General features: G+C 40.8%; 1 protein-coding gene across 1 annotated transcript in view; it reads left to right on the top strand.

Moving 5' to 3' along the window:
- The window catches only part of ARID3B (AT-rich interaction domain 3B), an 85,154-nt gene extending 67,483 nt beyond the window's left edge, over positions 1–17,671 (top strand). Inside the window, exons 7-9 of the mRNA XM_089663947.1 lie at positions 1,080–1,337; positions 8,783–8,869; positions 11,798–17,671. Coding sequence (XP_089520073.1) covers positions 1,080–1,337; positions 8,783–8,869; positions 11,798–11,955 — 503 coding nt within the window. The 3' untranslated portion in view covers positions 11,956–17,671. The remainder of the gene's footprint in view (positions 1–1,079; positions 1,338–8,782; positions 8,870–11,797) is intronic.
- Positions 17,672–19,549: the final 1,878 nt, after the last annotated feature.

The raw sequence follows: 19,549 nt of genomic DNA, 5'->3' as shown, positions 1-19,549 counted from the left end.
CTGGGGATCTACTGAACAAGGGTAACAATGAGCTGGGGATCTGCTGAACAAGGGTAACAATGAGCTGGGGATCTCCTGAACAAAGGTAACAATGAGCTAGGGATCTGCTGAACAAGGGTAGCAATGAGCTGGGGATCTCCTGAACGAGGATACCAAATGAGCTGGGGATCTGCTGAACAGGGGTACTAATGAGCTGGAGATCTGCTGACTGGGGGTAATACTGAACTGGGGTTCTACTGGGCCCCTTTAAAACAAAAAGAAAATCAACACACACAGGGCATTTGGCAAGCTTCATTAAAGCTTCAAAAAAGTATCACTGAAGCATCCCCGAAGCATCAAAAATACATTAAAAAAAGCATGTTGACACAGTAGGTGCTTTAATGTGTGTTGAAGTCAAAGTAAATGTAAATGAGCCCTAACAATGAACTTTGGGGGGTATCCCCACCCTTTCTTTCCTGGTAAATATTGTCACTAGAAAGTGAGGGAAACTTTTTACCCTCTATATATTAACTATTAACAAAAAAAAAGTGGTGTATACCTTTTATAGCTTTTTATTGACTTGATGACCACTGTCAAAAATACAAAACATTTTGGCTGGAGTCCTATTTTAAACAAGAATTTAACAAATAGGATTCAAATGAAATGAAGGAGTGGAACCTTCTCTCAAAAAAGTGATTACTGACCATTCTTTTCCTCCCTCCAGCCTGTAATTAGTTAGCAGGAGTTGCGGGATGAGCGGCGACAGTCTCACCAAGGGTACCGACAAAAAAAAAGTACTTCCTCCCCCCCCAAAAAATACTGCCACTAATTACAGGCTGGAGGGAGGAACAAAATGGTCAGTAATCACTTTTTTGAGAGGAGGTTCCACTTTAAGGAAAGTATTCCTAGCTAAATTTTTGGGTTTATAAAGACTCGTTATGGTTATCTTGTCTTAACTGGCAGTTCAAATCATATTCCTTTTACTTTACTTCCTTAAACTTTGAAGATGAAATATGTAGTTGTATGCAGTTGTGGGATACTAGAATTGCCAAGTTTTACATTACCAACTTTGCTAACCTTTATACATTTTACAATTATAGGTGACAGTCCTGCAGGCATGTTACCTAATCGGATGGCAATAGCTGCTGGGCCTATAAGTGCACAGCAGACCCCCACAGGACTGCGATCCGCTTCAATAGAGCAGCTGAAGGAAAGGCTGGAGACAGGCGAGCCCCTAGAGAAGCGGATAGCACGTACACCAATGGAAGAGCAGCAAAGGCTTATGCAACAAGCCCTCCAACACAATCTGTTAAGCATGGCACGACAGATACCTATGAAGCTAAAGATTAATGGGAAGGGTAAGTGGTTCATGATCTCATGCATTGTAATGCATCATTAACTCGGCATATTACCAGATTTTGAAAATATTTCATATGTGAGCTTGAATTAAAAGGACAATTTATGGCTGATCTTCATAAATGCGTACCAGTAAAAAGTGTGCATTCAAAAAATGCATGCATGAGCACGCACATGTCTACATATGTTATCCATGATGTTTTCAATTGTTGGGCTCATGAGTTTATCAGTCACAATTATTTTTACATTATATTACGTTTTATTTGTGTGTGTGTGGGGGGGGGGGGGGACCTTTTGACCCCCGAAACGCATTGGCTGTCTTTTAACATAACAATTAATTTGGACTCTTATGTTTTTAACTGGCTCTTTCCACATATGGAGACTTTTTTTCCTGGTAACCTGCTGGAGTAGCCTTGCCTGTCGTGAGCAGCCTAACCTGAGCCAGTGAGCTTTCAAATGTTTTTGGCTCTCTCGCTACCTTGTTTAACCCCTTCACGCCAGCCGTACGCAAATGTGCGGCCTCCCTGCGTCTGGGCCTAGACGCCGAGCGGCCGCACGTTTGCGTTCATGTAGCAAAAAACATATGTGCTGAGAGCGCGCGCCCTGCGCGCTCCCAGCAAACGTGAGGTACTCACGGAAAGGTCCCGGTCCGCTCTTTCGATCGGGACCTTTCCCGATCATGTGAGCGGCTGCGACGTGATGTCACGGCGGCCACATGACACTAAGCCACGCCCCGTCCCGCCCACCTCCCGGCACAGGAACTCCTCTTTACGCTGGGACGATCCAGCGTGAAGGGGTTAAACTCAAAATCCCAGCGCCTCTTGAATGCCCTTTTTTTTTTCTTTTTTTTTTTTGCATTGGAGTCTTCAGAAATGTGTGGCTGACATTAAAAACCAAGGTATGCTGGAAGCATGTGGTTTGGTTCACCTTCTGTTCATCACATAGTGCTTTCACATTGCCTAACTCCTTATGGAGCAACTAAAATTGTGTGCAAGTATTGAAAAGATTTATCTCCATAAGGTTCAGTCTCAATTTCCAGTTTTTTCATCTGTAAAATACAATGAGGTTTATTTATAAAGCAGAGAATGTGACTTTTACAAACACTCTGATGGAGAACCATCTATGTACATGTGTTTTAAATGGGAGTGATTGATTCTCTAATAGTGAATGTTTGTGAAAGTCACTTGTTCTACTTTTATAGACTCCTATCTGAGAATTCACAAATTTTAGCATAATTTAGCAGGTAGGCATTTCTTTGATGTAAAGTTAAGCATGGTAGTCAGGGTAACTAGAAAACATTCTGATAGTCCAGTAAATAAATTAAAAGAAAAAAAAAAGTTAAAGAAAACAAATATAAACCATTGAAATAGTTTGAACTACAAGTTTATCCATTTTGCATTTTCGATGTGTTTTCTGTGATCTTGACTTATTAAATATTTTCTGAGATTCCCATAAGCTTGATACACAAGGCTCAATTCCCAGAGGTGCTCAGGTGTAACCTTTGTCAATAGTTATTTCCAGCTTAGTACAGTGAGATTTAAAAATTAGGCACATGTTTGAAGACAATGGGCCTTATCCTTTTGTAAGAATACATTGAGCCTATATTATGGGTAGGGCTGCAGCTAAAGATTCTTTTCATAATCAATTAGTTGGCCGATTTATTATCTCGCTTGATCAGTCAAAAACCTCAATATGCTCATTTTTCTTTTATTTCAAATTTAACAAATGGAGTGCCTTAGGAAACTTGGGACTTACACTTTTATCCGCAGTCACTTTGTCAACACCTTCTGCCATTTTAAGCTTTTTTGCAGCTAGAAGTAAGAAAAAAAGTGTGGTGTGCAATTTGGTTAATATGTAAATGTAAAACAAAATTCTTGAATTTTTAAATGCAGTGGTAAATATAAATAACCAATTTACGGCTAGGGGACAAAATATCTAATCCACTCTCTGAATAACAGAAGAGATACTCTCACCGGCCTCTTTATTAGGTACACCTGTTCTGTTGCTTGGTAACACAAATTGCTAATTAGACAATTACATGGCAGCAACCCAATGCATTTAGGCTTGAAGACGACTTGCTGAAGTTCAAACCGAGCATCAGAATGGGGAAGAAAGGGGATTTAAGTGATTTTGAACATGGCATGGTTGTTGGTGCCAGACGGACTGGTCTGAGTATTTCAAAAACTGCTGATATACTGGGATTTTCACAACCAACCATTTCTAGGGTTTACATAGAATGGTCCGAAAAAGAGAAAATATCCAGTGAGCGGCAGTTGTGTGGACAAAAATGCCTTGTTGATGTCAGAGGAGAATGGGCAGACGATAGAAAGGCAGCAGTACCTCAACCACTCCTTTCAACCAAGGTATGCAGAGTATCATCTCTGAATGCACAACACATCAAACCTTGAAGCAGATGGGTTACAGCAGCAGAAGACTACATCGGGTGCCACTCCTGACAGCTAAAAACAGGAAACGGAGGCTACAATTCACACAAGCTCACCAAAATTGAAGAATAGAAGACTGGAAAACATTGCCTGGTCTGAGGAGTTTTGATTTCACCTGCGACATTCAAATGGTAGGGTCAGAATTTGGCGTAAACAGGAAAGCATGGATCCATCCTGCCTTGTGACAGCGGTTTAGTCTGGTGGTGTAATGATGTATGGGATATTTCCTTGGCACACTTTGGGCCACTAAGTACCAACTGAGTAGCGTTTAAACGCCTTGGCCTACCTGAATATTGTTGCTGACCATGTCCATCCCTTTATGACTACAGTGTACCAATCTTCTGATGGCTACTTCCAGCAGGATAATGCACCATGTTGCAAAGTTCAGATCATCTCAAACTGGTTTCTTGGACATGACAATGAGTTCACTGTACTACAATGGCCTCCACAGTCACCAGATCTCAATCGAATAGAGCATCTTTGGGATGTGGTGGAATGAGAGATTTGCATCATAGATGGGCAGCCAACACATCTGCAGCAGACTTAGAGATTGAATGTGATATGTATCATCAGACTCAGATGAAAATTTAAGTTTCAATTTAAAAAAAAAAAAAAGCTTAAAGCTGTTTTTTCAGAGGACTATATTATAATATGTACAACAGAGTGCTTTGTTATAGACAGGTAGCTTGATACAAGCTACGTGCGCCAGTTTTGGGGATCTCAGGATTTTGTCTACGATCTCATATCGCACTGCAATAGTAGCAAAACTTGCCATGCATGTTCTGGCGCCATTAATTTTCAATAGCACCTACACGCACTGCGGCTCTGTCACTATTGTCAAGCTGCAGTTGCGGCAAACTGCATTGAAGGAAGCTTGTCGCTCAAAAAGGAGCAGGAACTTCTTTTGGGCAACAAGCTTCGCATGATGCAATTTGCTGTGGTTGTAGCATGATATCTCATGCAACACTCCCGACACAACTGCACCACATTGAAAAATGAATGGCACCTGAATACGTGGTACGTTTTTCCACTATTGAAGTGCAATTTGAGATTGCCAGTATAATCTCAGCAATTCTGCCTGAGATCCCAGAATGCCAGATGTGAATGGGGCTTAAGACATTTAGTAGTAGCAGCATGCTTTTTGTTGCACCTGTCATGATGGGGTTTAAAACCAAAAATGATCCCTTTTTATAGAAACAAATCTATACAGTGCATCCAGAAAGTATTCACAGCGCTTAACTTTTTCCATATTTTGTTATGTTACAGCCTTATTCCAAAATGGATTAAATCTATTTTTTTCCTCAACATTCTACAAACAATACCCCATAATGACAATGTGAAAGACATTATAAAAGAAAAAAAAATGTACATAAGTATTCACAGCCTTTGCCATGACACTCAAAATTGAGTTCTGGTGCATCCTGTTCCCACTGATCAATCAAGTTGTGAAGACCTCTCAAGGATGGAGTCCACCTGTGGAAAATTCAGTTGATTGGACATGATTAGGAAAGGCCTAAACCTATCTATATAAGATCACACAGTTAACTGTGCATGTCAGAGCACAAACCAAGCCATAAAGTCCAAGGAATTGTCCATGGACCTCCGAGACAGGATTGTATCAAGGCGCAGATCTGGGCAAGGGTACAGAAAATTTTCTGCAGCATTGAAGGTCCCAATAAGCACAGTGGCCTTCATCATCCGTAAATGGAAGAAGTTTAGAACCACCTGGAATCTTCCTAGAGCGGGTCGCCCGGCCAAAATGAGCAATCAAGGGAGAAGGGCCTTAGGGAGGTAACCAAGAATCCAACGGTCACTCTGAAACAGCTCCAGCATTTCTCTGTGGAGAGATGAGAACCTTCCAGAAGAACAGCCATCTCTGCAGCACTCCACCAATCAGGCCTGTATGGTAGAGTGGCCAGACGGAAGCCACTCCTCAGTAAAAGGTAAATGGCAGCCCGCTTGGACTCTCCGACCATGAGCAACAAAGCTCTTTGATGTGATGAAATGAAGATTGAACTCTTTGGCCTGAATGCCAAGCATCATGTCTGGAGGAAACCAGGCACCGCTCACCACCTGGCCAATACCATCCCTACAGTGAAGCATGGTGGTGGAAGCATCATGCTGTGGGGATGTTTTTCAGCAGCAGGAAGTGAGAGACTACTCAAGATCAAAGGAAAGATGAATACAGCAATGTACAGAGACATTATTGATGAAAACCTGTTCCAGAACGCTCTGGACCTTAGGCTGGGGCATCTGTTAATCTTTCAACAGGACAACGACCCTAAACACACAGCCCATATAACAAAAGCAGTGGCTACTGGCCAACTCTGTGAATGTCCTGGAGTGGCCCAGACTTGAATCCAATTGAACATCTCTGTAGAGATCTGAAAATGTTCACCGACACTCCCCATCAAACCTGATGAAGCTTGATAGGTAGAAATTGCCCAAAAATAGGTGAGCCAAGCTTGTAGCATCATACTCAAAACGACTTGAGGCTGTAATTGGTACTAAAGGTGCTTAAAGTATTGAGCAAAGGCTGTGAATACTTATGTACATGTGTTTTTTTTGTTTTTTATTTTTAATAAATTGCAAAGATTTCAAACCTAACTTCTTTCACGTTGTCATTATGGGAAATATTTGTAGAATGCTGAGGAAAAAAACGAGTTTAATCCATTTTGGAATAAGGCTGTAACATAACAAAATATACCCTGATTGAAGTATTTTAACTTGGAGCCAGACGTGAAGCTACATGAAGGGTGGAGGCCGGGGGGGGGGAGGGAGATATAAATCTTTGTATTATAGTACTAAAGACTGTTCTGTTTTTTTTTTTTTTTTTTTTTTTTTTTTAAATTAGAATGCACAGTGCTAGTCAACTTTTACATGTAATTGTAATGCATTAACCCCTTCGCTGCCAGAGCCGTTTTGCATAAGCAGACACCCTAGAGAATAAAATAGTGGTAGTTCCACAAAGGTCTAAAACACAAAATTTCAGTTAAAAATACACTAAAGTGAATTTTAGAGCAAACAAATGCAATAAATTACGCAACTGTTTGGTAAAATATAAAACAATGAGGTTGTCCCGAGTAAATGAATACCCAACATGCGAAACCTTAAATTTGTGTGCACCAATGAAATGGCAACAAACTTCAGTACCCTATATTTTCTGTTGGCGATGCTTTGAAAACCCTTATAGGTCATCAGTTTAGTGTTACGGAGCAGGTCTTGTCCTTGAATGATTGTTCTTACTCCATCGTGTGCGGCAATATGTAATGTGTATTGCAGTCGACGTCATGCGTAGGGGCCCGACGTATGCTTTTACGTTAGTACATGCGTATATGTGGGGAGGGCCTCAACATTTTTGGGGGGGATGTTATTTGCTTTGGTGTAACTTTTTGACTTTTTTGCAATTAAAAAAATTTTTTTTTCCTCCATCACATAGTCCCCTATGTGATGATTTTTAGGTGGCAGGCTCTCTTTGAGACAGACAGGGTCTAAAAGACCCAGCAGGTCTCCGCTGGCCTCCACTAGATGTATTGCAATGCAGATCGCATTGCAATACATGTATCCCCATCTATTCTAGCTGGGAAAAGTGACAGCCGTGACCTGGAAGTGACGTTTGTCTCTCCCGTCCACTCGTCATGGTGCTCGCCAGGCCCGCAGATGGGCAAACGGAGCCCAGATACATGGCGAGAGTGTGAGCGCGTGCCTGTCAATATTATACACAATCCCGGTGGCTGCAGTCAAAAAACCCTGTGCTGTGAGGTCCGTATGATGTACGGATCTGGTGGCGAAAGGGTTAATTTACCTCCAATCTGTCACTGCAGCTTCCCCGGGTGCAGATGCTACGTTCCCTGCACAGAGCACTTACATCACTTCCTTCTCCTGCCCAGGACTTCTTTTCCCATCAGGCATTGCTCCTCACACATTCATACAGGTCAGTAGGTTCCTGTGAACTTGTGAATGGTGTACTAAGCTGTGTATGTGCTGCACTGTGTATATGGACATGTAAGCAATGCATTTTGTATGTAAATCAAGAAAGTGCAGCGCTAGAAAACACACTATAGATGTTAGGATAATTAAATGGATAAACAGTTCATATGGTGATTTCAAGTGACATCAGGTGCTCTCCTATAGTTGTATTCTTCTGGTGGTAAGGTGCTGTGAGATAAAGTGCAGAAAGAATGCACACTCACCAGAATGCACAGTAAATGAGCGTTTTATATATATATATATTTTTTCCTGAGGTCATCTGCTGATCAAGGTGTTCTCTGGGGTCCGATATCCTTCCTTCAAAGGTCCTCGATTAGTGTCAAGGTGGTCCAGTATCTCCCTCAAATAGTAGCCTATGGACTGCTCTGTGGTAATAGGAAAAGCTCCTTCTCCAATGGTCAGGTGGATGGCTGTGGATTGATACTCCCCAAGGGAGTCAAAGCAGAGACATCTCCATAGTGTAGTAGATTGATACTTTATTGAGGCAAAACGAGGGTATATAGTATAAAATATATATGCAAGCAATTTCATGGACTAACCGTCCAGTGTTAAAGATGGCCGCCGGAGCTCCACGATGCTCCGGCGGCGTGACGTCATTGCGTTGCTGGCTCCTTCTACGCGTTTCGTGCGCACGCACGTTGCCTGGGGGGGTTTTCCAAAACCCCCCAGACGACGTGCGTGCGCACGAAACGCGTAGGTGGATCATGTTTGGAGCCATTTGACCAAGAAACAAAAGATGTAGGGCTTCGGTACTTTTTGATCCACTGAACTAAATTAAGCATGTTGCAAGTGCAGTCTGCATATGTACCTGTTCCTGAACATATTGAAGCAAGAGGTTCTAATGCCATCTGTGCAGCTAACATTTTCAAACAAATTGATTCAGTGGGGGCATCTCGCATGGCTGGTAACCTTAATGATGCAAGTTTGTGAAAGTTATCAAAAGTATGTAAACACAGCGTACAAATTTCTTGTCATGCCATCGAGTTATGTATTTATGCCTCTTGCTTTTTCAGCAACTCAGGATCGGCAGGACAACGCTTTCAATCTGGGCTCTGGCAGTATCAACATGTCCATTGAAATTAATGGCACTATGTACACAGGTAAAGTGCAGTCTATAGGAGGGTGGGGCAGTACCAAAATTAAGTACTTTTTATATGTTTAGTACTTGCAAGCCTTAAACCTGCAAAGAGGAACAAATCAATCTGACTCTATCTCTATATCTATCCCTCAATCTTTCTATATATACATATATTGTTTGAACGTCCTCTCTATACTTGTGGTGCATGAGATCATTAAGTGCCTAGCATAATGTAAACCTATCATTATTATTATTATACAGTATTTATAAAGCGCCAATAGTTCGCTCAGCGCTGTACATTACAAAGGGGGACAGAACATGTGACAGAACAATACCAATACAATGCAAAACATGAGGGGATCGAGGGCCCTGCTCTTTCGAGCTTACAATCTAGGAGGGAGGGGATGGTGGCACAGGAGGAGATAGCTGTGGGGGATGGAGTGGTAGGAAGAGTGGAGGAGGTCAGCAAGTTAGCAGGGGGTGGGGTAGGCTTCCCTGAAGAGATGGATTTTCAGGGTGCGCCTAAAGGAGAGGAGAGTAGGTGATAATCTGATGGGTTGGGGCAGGGAGTTCCAGAGGATGGGTGACACCCTGGAGAAGAAATAATGCTGGCTGCCATTGCTGACCCCCTATTTTACCTATCTGCTCAAGTCAGAATTCTTCATCTGCTTACTTGTGCTCAGTGATTTGAAGTGTTAAAGCATGACGGCCATGCAGGAGCTTCTATTCTGCCACCCTCTAGCAAAAGCTAGTTATAAGTCGCAAGTCAAGAACAAGTATGCATATTTAAAAAGTCAACAGTCCTTATCTGCATACTTGTTGTGGATTAGTGACTCAGAGCTTTGAAGCAGGTGGGTAAGAATGACAGCCAGCATGTTTCCCTCAAGACAGGTTTCTTTTAATTACAGATAACGCTGTGTTACTACCGTTTATTAAAGTAGAACTCCAGACAACACAAAATAATGCAGGGCTGCATAGGGCCTGTATTGAAAAACTTGTATTTCTTTTCCTCCGTGTCCATACAAAAACATTTAAGTGGATCTTAAATCTGTTTCTGGGCCTCAATGTTCTGTGAAGTTAACTGGTCACTGCTGCATCCTGTACAAGTGTAATGTGTCTCCCAGTATTGTTTTCCCAAAGTGGGTGGAGCATTTGCAAACTTAGTATACAACCCTATCTATAAGGGATGAGGTACCTTGGTTTATAAACATTCAGTGAAAAATAAATCCTTCACATAAAAAGAAAAATCTACATGGGACTTTAACCACTTGCCCTCCAGAGGATTTACCCCCCTTCCTGACCAGGTCATTTTCTGCAGTACTGTGCTGCGTTACTTTAACTGACAATTGCACAGTCATGCAACACTGCAACCAAACTAAATGTGTCCTTTTTTTCCCCCAGAAATGGAGCTTTCTTTCGGTGGTATTTGATCCCCTGTGCTTTTTTTTTTTTTTTGCGCTATAAACAAAAAAAAAACGACAATTTTGAGGGGGAAAAAACAATATTTTTGACTTTTTTCTATTACGCAGGTCCAGTAAAAAAAATGTAAAAATCAAATTTTGTCTTAAATTTAGACTGAAAAGTCTTCTGCTACATGTCTTTTTTTTTTTTTTTATACTAGTAATGGCGGCGATCAACTTATTGCGGGACTGCGGCGGGCATTCTGACACTGGAGGGGAGCTAACGAACTGCCACTGACTTCCCCAGTGACACTAATACAGTGATCAGTGCTAATAAAAAGCACTGACACTGTACTAATGACACTGGGAAGGGGTTAACATCTGGGGTGATCAAAGGGTTAGCTGTGTGTTTTACAGTGTAAACACTGCTTTGTATGGCTGTGCTATGCAGAGCAATACAAAGCAGTGTGCTGGAGTTGACAGGGGAGAGATCTGTATTGTTTACATACAGACCTCTCCCCCATCAGTGATACTCGGCAATTGCTGGGTGCTGGTGGAGAATCACCGCCGGGACCCGGCGATTGACAACTGAATTCGCCAATGGCAGTGTGGGTAGGGCACGCACACCCCCAACCCCGAAATGCAGTCCTGTAGCAGTATTTCTGCTATAGGGTGGCGGGCAAGCGGTTAAAGGTACCACTTCAACACATTACAAAAAAAGAGCAAAGTTTATTGTACAATATTTTTAAAAAAGTTTGCTAATTAAAATATTTCCATGCACATGTTATTTTACACACCGTTCTTACTTCTGAACTAGACCCCTGTACACAGTATAGAGATGATGAAAAATACATATATATGGCGTTACCACATTCTTCAACGCGTTTCACAGGTCAACACTGGGTTGTCATCTGCTGATCAGAACTATTGGTCTAAAGTGACCATGAGCTTATAGCAGAAGGAGAAATGTCAGGTCTGTATGCCGTATGTACCTGACCACCTGCAAGCAGTGCTGTAGGGCCGTATGGATATGGCAGCAAAAGGGTTAAGGAGTCCTAATACTAACATGTGATTTCTGGCAATTGATTCACATTTTGCTATCTTTTTTTGGGGTGTCATTAATTTATCATTGACACCTGAACCTGATCGCATGAACGCAATGTGGTGGGGGAAACGCACAGGTTTCGCAGCGTTTCCTGCACTACATTGGTGTGAACTGGGTCTGATTCTTTTTAAAAAAAACAAATACATTGTTGCCATCAGTTTTGGCATGTCTGTTAGCAAGATGTGTGGTGTGTGGAAAGGCCCTTAAAAATGAGTGGCTGTTAAAGAGCTGAGCATTTTTATGTAAGGGTAAATGTAGCTGTATTAATAAGAAACCACTGAATTGAGAGATACAGTATGTTCTTTTAGCAATAGTGGTGTGCTCGTGTAGGTTGAGGGTTTTTTTTTGTTTTTTAAACATCTAAAAAATGCATTGTATGATACATCTTATTTGTACAGATAACCTTGCCTAAACTTGTCTCTTCTGTGTTTTTTTTCTTTTGTAGGCATTTTATATGCTCAGAAGCCTGTTCCTTTAATTGCGGGATATACTGGGCAAAGCGGAGGGAGTGGGAGCAGCAGCAATACTTCACAGGCATCCCAGAGTCCCACTTCCTCCCGGGGTACCCCAGGAGCAGAACCCTCCACCAGCTGGTCCCTCTGAAGCCTTGTTCTCTATCAAGGGAGAGATTGGGAAAAGGAGGGAATGAGCATGATACTACTTACCTCCTCTGCGAGAAAGCGTTACACAACCTTACCTACCTCAGCTTCAGGAAGACTTCAGCTCCATTTACCTCACCTTAAGAAAAAGGTTACACAACCAATTTACCTCAAAGTTTGTTAGCATTACACAATATCACTGATCGGCAGGAAGAAGATCTGGGAAAGACCCAGCCGTAAACCTGCCTTTTGAGCTTCAGCTCCTTCCTACTGTATGGTGATCGTGAGCAGACCTTGCTGTCCCATTCTCCTTGTAGTTCTGTGAGGTGCTAATCTCACACCTGCTTCCTCATCTGGATCTTTCATGGTGGGTGGCAGGAAGGAGGCTGGAGACCGTCTAGTGGCAGACATAAAATGTGCAAGCGGCACATGGAGACATTTCTACCAAGGCCACCTCATCCCTTCTAGAATCTGTTTCCTTCCTTTACAGGCTGTCACACAATCTCGAGATGTGCTTACGACAGTAGATGTTTTATAGGACATTTAGCCAAGACGAGTTGGGTTTTTCACATAGTTCTATCTTGTAATCAGAAATAAGTTTTAAAGAATCACCCTGAATATGTTTTAATACCTGGTATCTTCTGATGTGATGTGGTATTGGTTTGACACTATAGAGTTGCAAATACCTCATGTTCAATATGTTTTTATATTTGATGAATTGTTTTATCTACAAAGAAATTTGGATAACTTTGCAGCTGGCCATCCTAATCATGGAATGGTACTGCCCTTACATAAACATAGTATATTATACCTCCTGCCTGTGTGTAATATATAGAATGAGAAACATTTTGAGTTCAGCCAAGGTAGGTGTTACTTTGAAGAGGCTGTGCCTTCTAAATTTTAATAAGCCTAAACACCTAACGTCAGGCGTTCTGTACACTAGAAGACTCAACCCAGATGCAGTCATCAGATGCCATTTTCAGGAACAGTATCATAATCGGAAATACTGTTGTATGCATGTGTGGACTATATTAATGAAGAAAATAAAATGGCCAACATGGTATTCTTTACAAAATGACAAATTGTTGAGCAAAAGATTTAAAAAAAATATATTTGACAGGTGGGAATTTTTGACATAAAGCAGAACTGTCAGTTCTCACTAGAATCAAATGTGATCAAACTGATTTTTGTTTGATTAAATTACTTAAAATTTCATTTAATCTTGCACCTAAGGCTCGTGAGCAGGCTTGGAACTATCTGTGCTTGAACACAGCATAGGAGGAGCAAGGCAAATGTTTGGGAAAGTTCTATAACTCTTCTCCCACTTTTAGCCAATTGCTTCTGTGTCTGTTGATCTCTCTACCTTTGTGCTGATTTTTGTCCAGAGTCAGACTATAAACATCCTGTAACCTGGCAGTCAGGGTGGTTTTGAGGACTGCCAGACTACTGGGGAATTCAGGTTCCAGATTAAAGGAGTTTTTCTTTGTGAGGTATATATTTTTCCTGTCCACAGGCAATACTGAAGTATAGAAAAATTATCGAGTTCCGGTGACATCTATACATGGATGCTAACATAATTTCCCATAATGAGCTTACATTTCATATACCCTCCTGTTTGCTAGATTAATGTCCCCAAACTCAGGAATCCAGTATGCAAGTTTTATTTATAGGTTTATTTAACATATTTTAGATGAAGACCACGCAAATATATGCTGGTTTATCTGATCTAAAAATATACAATTTACACAATGTAGAGAAGTTAACTTACTAAAATAAGTAATAAGACGCAAAATGTAAAACTAAAAAAAAAAAAAAAGTTTTTTTCTTTGTGTAAAAGAGATATTTGCTAGATTTCCAAAATACGGACCCTGAATATGTGTATAGTATACAGGTGGTTTAGGTTGACCGTAGTATTATGTTGGTAAACCACATTTATACACAGCATGTGTAAGAACACAGCATGGTCCCATAATGCACTGTGGGGGGTTTTAGATAGCACATTCTCACAGACGCCATCTTAATGACAATCCTGGTGCCTGGACTAGGCACAATGCATTACTCAATCATGTTTGTGATTGTTTTACTTGATTTGTTGTTGTGTGTTTTGTTAACCTACTAATGGATGTTGCAAAAAAAAAAAAAAAAGAGGCTGGGGTATAGGAGATTATTTAGAAATACTTGTCAAAGGCGCACATAAAATATTTTCTAGGTCAGTCAAGTTGAGATGTTCCTCATGCTTTAATTTCACCAATGTGCTTTCATTTTGGGAAGTCTGTAGTAAGAAAATGTTATCACACAGTCCTTCTGAGCTTTCCTGCGTTAAAGTTAAAAGAAAATGATTCATTTTATTACGGCATTTGGCTATTTTCACAGTCTTCTATTAAAACAAATTGCTGATTGTGTGTTCCACAATTACAAAACCTGGGTGCCATTTGAACTATCCATATTACTGCCTGCCGTTCAACAGGAGCCTATGGATGGACTTTGACCCCCAGTGCCAAGAATCACTTCTCAAACTGAAATTAAGGTAACAAGTGGGCTTCCCAGACCAAGCAGCCTCCACCACCTGTAGGCTGTAGAACGGTGAAGTAAGAAAGGTTTTTTAGAAAATAAGACAATGCCTCTAGATTGTATATTTTGTTTTTCTAGAAACTTGAGTCTCCCCTTTTTTGTTTGAATTCCTCACTTCTCCATTCTGATATAACTTGAAAATATATGTTTAACTGCAGATTCATTGGTGGTGGATTTATCCCAAAGACTTTACATGAAGGCCTCCCAGTCAATGGGTCTACTGTTCATACTAACCACATATTATTGTCACTGTTTGATTCCATGTTCCAGAGATGGCAATCCATCAGTAACATGTCCAGTGTAGGCATGGTATCTGCCTTTTAACTTGACAAAGGAATATTTTTTTCTGTCAAATTCCGGACATTCTTAATGATCCATGACAGGTACAAAATGTCAGTTTTCTGCTGCTAATTGTAGGAATGTAAAATAGTGACACACCAGCAGGTTATATTTAGTTGTGTAGAAAAATCTTATGTTTCCAGGACTCGTACATTTATTACATATGTTTTATTAACCTCAGAAATGTACATTTTATTTTTGTTTGTTTTTTTCTGCTTGAAAATACTTGAAGCACCAGTTACAGAATCTAGTAAGAGATCATGACAACTGAAGAACTTTACATATTTAATTGGTTACTTGGTTTGGAAACCACCTAGGGCAGGGTTTCCCAAACTTTCCTTCAGGTACTACAAAGTGGTCAGGTTTTCCAAATGTATTCTTAATTGTTATCTTTAGGCAAAACGTTTAGGTTGTGGACATGGTTAGAAAGGGTAAGACCCACTGTCTGTTGTTTTTTTTTTTTTTTTTTTTTTTTTCCTTATTGCAGTCTGTGTGCCCATTGGTGAGATTCACCCCAACTAATTGTACTGGTGACCATAAGATATGTGAGAGGAAAGCAAAATTCTGGAGTTGTCTCCAAAAAAAGTTGTAACGGAAAACCCTCCTATGGGGACATCTGTTCCGTAAACGACTAAGAGGGGAGTTTCCCACATTTTAGATGTCCTTTTTATTTTCCTGTTGTGTCCCTGGGGCAAGATGTGAAGCGAAAGCTTCCCAGTGGTACTCAGACAGCAAATAAAATTTACCTAACATTGTTTTAACTGAAGTTGCTTTTTTAATTTGCAATATTTAAAAAAAATATTTTAGATATATTAAATATTTGTAACACAAGTGTATGATTTAGAAAAATAGATTACAAAGAATTAATCGGGCACTGTTGGCTAGCTAAAAAAGAACGGTCTCAGACTTCCTTGAAGTGTTTTTTTTTTTTTTTTCCCCCTTTGAAATCCTCATCTAAAGCCGCCCATAGATCCTCATCTACAGCCGCCCATAGATGACTTGGTTTTCTTTCCTTCCACCACGGGAACCAACGCTATTGTGTTCTACCTGTTGATGGGGGGCGAGGAGAGCCTTTCCACCCAGCAGAACACAATGTTTACAGCTGGTAATTGCAGGTAGAAAAATCTGACAGACTGGCTGTACCCACCAAGTCAATTGATGGATCAGCTTGGGTACTATCAGCCTGACCGTACATGAATGGAATCTCAGCCGTTCCCGCTGAACCTCAATCCATGTATGGCAGGCTTAAGCCTTCTGACAAGGGATGATTATCCCTCTGCCTCTACATCTTGAGCTGAAGTTCAGTACACAAGGGCAAAGCTGCAATAGTTAACCATGTGTTCAAAAAAAAAAAAAAAAAAACACATCCAGCGCTCCATCTGCTGGCAGAATAGAAGGCTACTTGCAATATTTGGAAGTAAATTATTTGTCTATTCATTTAATATTATACATATGCAAAGAACCATTAAACATTTCCTTTTTAAACAAGTGCTTTAAAGTGAAGACAAATCTGTCAGGTGATTTGGAAAACATGCACTTGCAAAGCTTTAAACATAGTACTTAACAACATGTTGGTGAGTTACAATAATCTGTTCATATCCAGCTAGCTTACATCTTTCAGATTCTGGATATCTGACAGCCTGATCCTTCTAAAAGGGTTAGTTCACCTCAATAAATAAAAACAATTCACCTATGCTGATCAGATCTTGCAATCATACTTATCCTCTAATAACATACTTGTGGGCTATTTTCATGATAACAGAAGCATGACAGAAAAATTGCCACTGCTTTACAAGGCTCTGTCTGGTCTTACAACTTTAAAGGAGCAGTCAGTTGGGTTTTTTTTTTTTTAGGCAAACTAACCCTTTAAGCCTAAGTAGCTGGATTTTTTTTTTTAACCATCCAAGAACTGTTTAGTGATACCATGATCATAAACCTTGGTTATTTAGAAGCATTGGTAATGATCCTACCAGCGGCATGTCTGTCTTCATGAATTGGTGCCTACAGGGGGTACTAAAAAAATAAATAAAAATCACGTTATTTGGTAAAAATAGATGTCAAATCTGGCATTTGATGGCAAGTTTGGGAAACTATGACCTAGATTATCATTAGGATCCATGAGATAGTAATTATGTTCTTCTAAAAGAAAAAAAAATACCTGAAGATCTTTGGGGTTTGTGTGAAATCTGAGAGTAACTAGTGCTTTATTTTTACATACCTCATAAACCATCTTAGCTCTCAATCAGAGATAAGACACTGAATTTATACAAGAGAACTGATGCAGTGATGCCTACCAGAAAACAAAACACATTGATTTAAATTGTCCAGAGCAAAGCAAATCAAGTCCTGGACCAATATTTTTTTTTCCATCAGCTGGTAGGATTGATTTGCAAAACTTTAGATCATTACCTCAATAAAATTCTATTTTTAAAATGTTTTAAATATTTCAATCTTTTAAGTGCCAGAGGTTGAGAAGTGAGACATCACTCTGGTTTTCAAATAGGATTATTATATATTTTTTTTGTAATATTTGTGTGGTCTTGTGTATTTTTTTCTGTGTGTATATTTTTTATTGTTGAACCAAAGAACCTCGGGGATGGGGGGTATGTGTTTAATCACTATTTTCAGCCTTAGAAGTAAAGTCTGAATTCCAGGCACGCACTGGGCGGGTAAACGAAAGGGTGGGTGGGGAAAGACTGTTTTAGGAATAAGGGGAGATAAATTTTGCCGCTGGTACAAAGATAACATTTGTTCAGGAAATTTGTAATGATTTTTGCAGTAAAGTCACTATTAAAAGAGACAAAATTTGAGTGTTTGTGGTGTTTGTTTATTTACTGTTTATTTATAAACCAGTTGCCTTAAATCTTCACACTGCTACTTACAGTATATTGAGAAATGTTCTAGTGAATAGGGCCTTGTACAATGTGTTTGGGACCATGCATCCAAATGGATATGAATGGGACAGTTTGCACAGGACTCCTGAGCAGGTTAACACAGCACTTGCATGGTCATATGCCGTAGTATGCCCACGTGAACGAGGCCTTAAGGTGTAGGGTTCAGCCTCTGCCATCTTCCCCAGCACTTCCAGGTCCTGTGATGCTCCACTTTGGCCACTAGACAGATGCTGATACTGTAATACCTGCACATATGCATAGACGCTACACTGTCTTCAACAACCTGTTCTACTCTCGGCATGCAAAATTGGCAAGGTGCACAGGGCAAAAGTGATTTTTGGTAAGAGACTTCTATTGCAAGCTGCTTTAGGAAGCCAGATCATACCATCATAAGTGCCAGTGCAAAGGCATGCCCACTCCCTTATGCTTCAAGTTAAGTGTTTTCTCAAATATGTTTGAGTCGAGGAGATTTTTTTTTTTTACTGACTAAACACATTGCCAAGATTTTAGCAACATTTGAAGGCAGGTAATTACATGTTTTTGAGCCAAGACTTACAAAGGCACTTCCTCAAAGAGTGTGCTAAACAGGAGTGTCTACTATAATCACATGACCAGTTTTGGCATTACAATAAGAGAAACGCTGTACCCTCAGTATAGCTTTAGATGTACAAGCCCGCTTGACAGGTGAGTATCCTACTAAATAGAATGGGTTCTCTTCAATAAACATGAACACTTTACAGGGAATGCCTAAAACCTAATGCTCTACTTTGATTACTTGAGCTGGCTAATGAGAATTTACACAAAATATTGCTACCATAGTTGCAGGGAAGCAAAATGTAATTTCCCATGGTACCGTACAGGACTTGGACTCATTACAACTGAGTTCTCTGCAGCTACTTTCCTGTGATTGGAAACAGGTGAGAGGCGGCAGGGAAAGTCCCCCTATATAACACTTCTCATTTCCAGCCAACCTCGGTATGCTAATATCCTTAGGGGATCTCTTTTCACTGGGGAAGCTTACCTCCTATAGAGGTTTTCTTTTTCTCTGAGTGAGTTCTTCACTCAGCTGCACCGTAGCCACTGCTGCTGTTTGCGCAACTTCTGGAATAATAAACACCTCAGCAGAGCTTTGGAGGACGGTACCTGGATCCTGCCTCTTGGATGATGTGGGGCCAACCTGTAGTGTTGCTTTATATTGGATCCTGCTGTAGATAATGCCCTTGGCACAAAGTGTAGCAGGCGCAGGGTGCTGTGCAGGTCTAGAGCCTTAGTGTAGTGCCCTGTTAGAAAGATCCCTGCTGGGGGGGGGGGGGATAGGTTTATATTCATGTTACTCTCACCCCTGAATTAGGGGAGTATGGGCCGGAAGCCTATTCAATGTTCTTCCATGGTGCTTCTGATACTCGTCACGTGACCAGGCTATTCACCCACTCCATGGCTTTCTGTCATATGGCGTCCATCCAGCTCAGTCCCCCTCCCTTCCTGTACACAACTGCTTGACACTGTCTGCTGCCAGGGTGGTTGGAGGTGAGTGGCCCTACCATTTCCCTTTCTCCCTGGGCTCCTTTCCCGCATGGCAGGTTGCTGTTACATTCAGAGCTCCTGTCAGTGTGTTTCATCTTCATCTGGACATCAGAGGATCACAGGTGGTCAGGCAGGAGTCGCTGTTAGGATGGGCTGCTGATGATAGTGCATATATTAAGGAATTATTTATGTATCGATAACGTGAGTGCATTTTATGTTGTGTGGTATGTCAGCCACATAAAAAAGTTTTGTGTTAGGTTGTGCTTCCCT

Source organism: Staurois parvus, unplaced genomic scaffold (assembly GCF_062004578.1).
Source record: "Staurois parvus isolate SC_StPar_1 unplaced genomic scaffold, SC_StPar_1.0 ptg001805l, whole genome shotgun sequence".
In the NCBI taxonomy this organism is placed as follows: Eukaryota; Metazoa; Chordata; class Amphibia; order Anura; family Ranidae; genus Staurois; species Staurois parvus.
The sequence above is the reverse complement of the archived record's forward strand: the minus strand, read 5'-3'. Positions and strand labels throughout refer to the sequence as shown.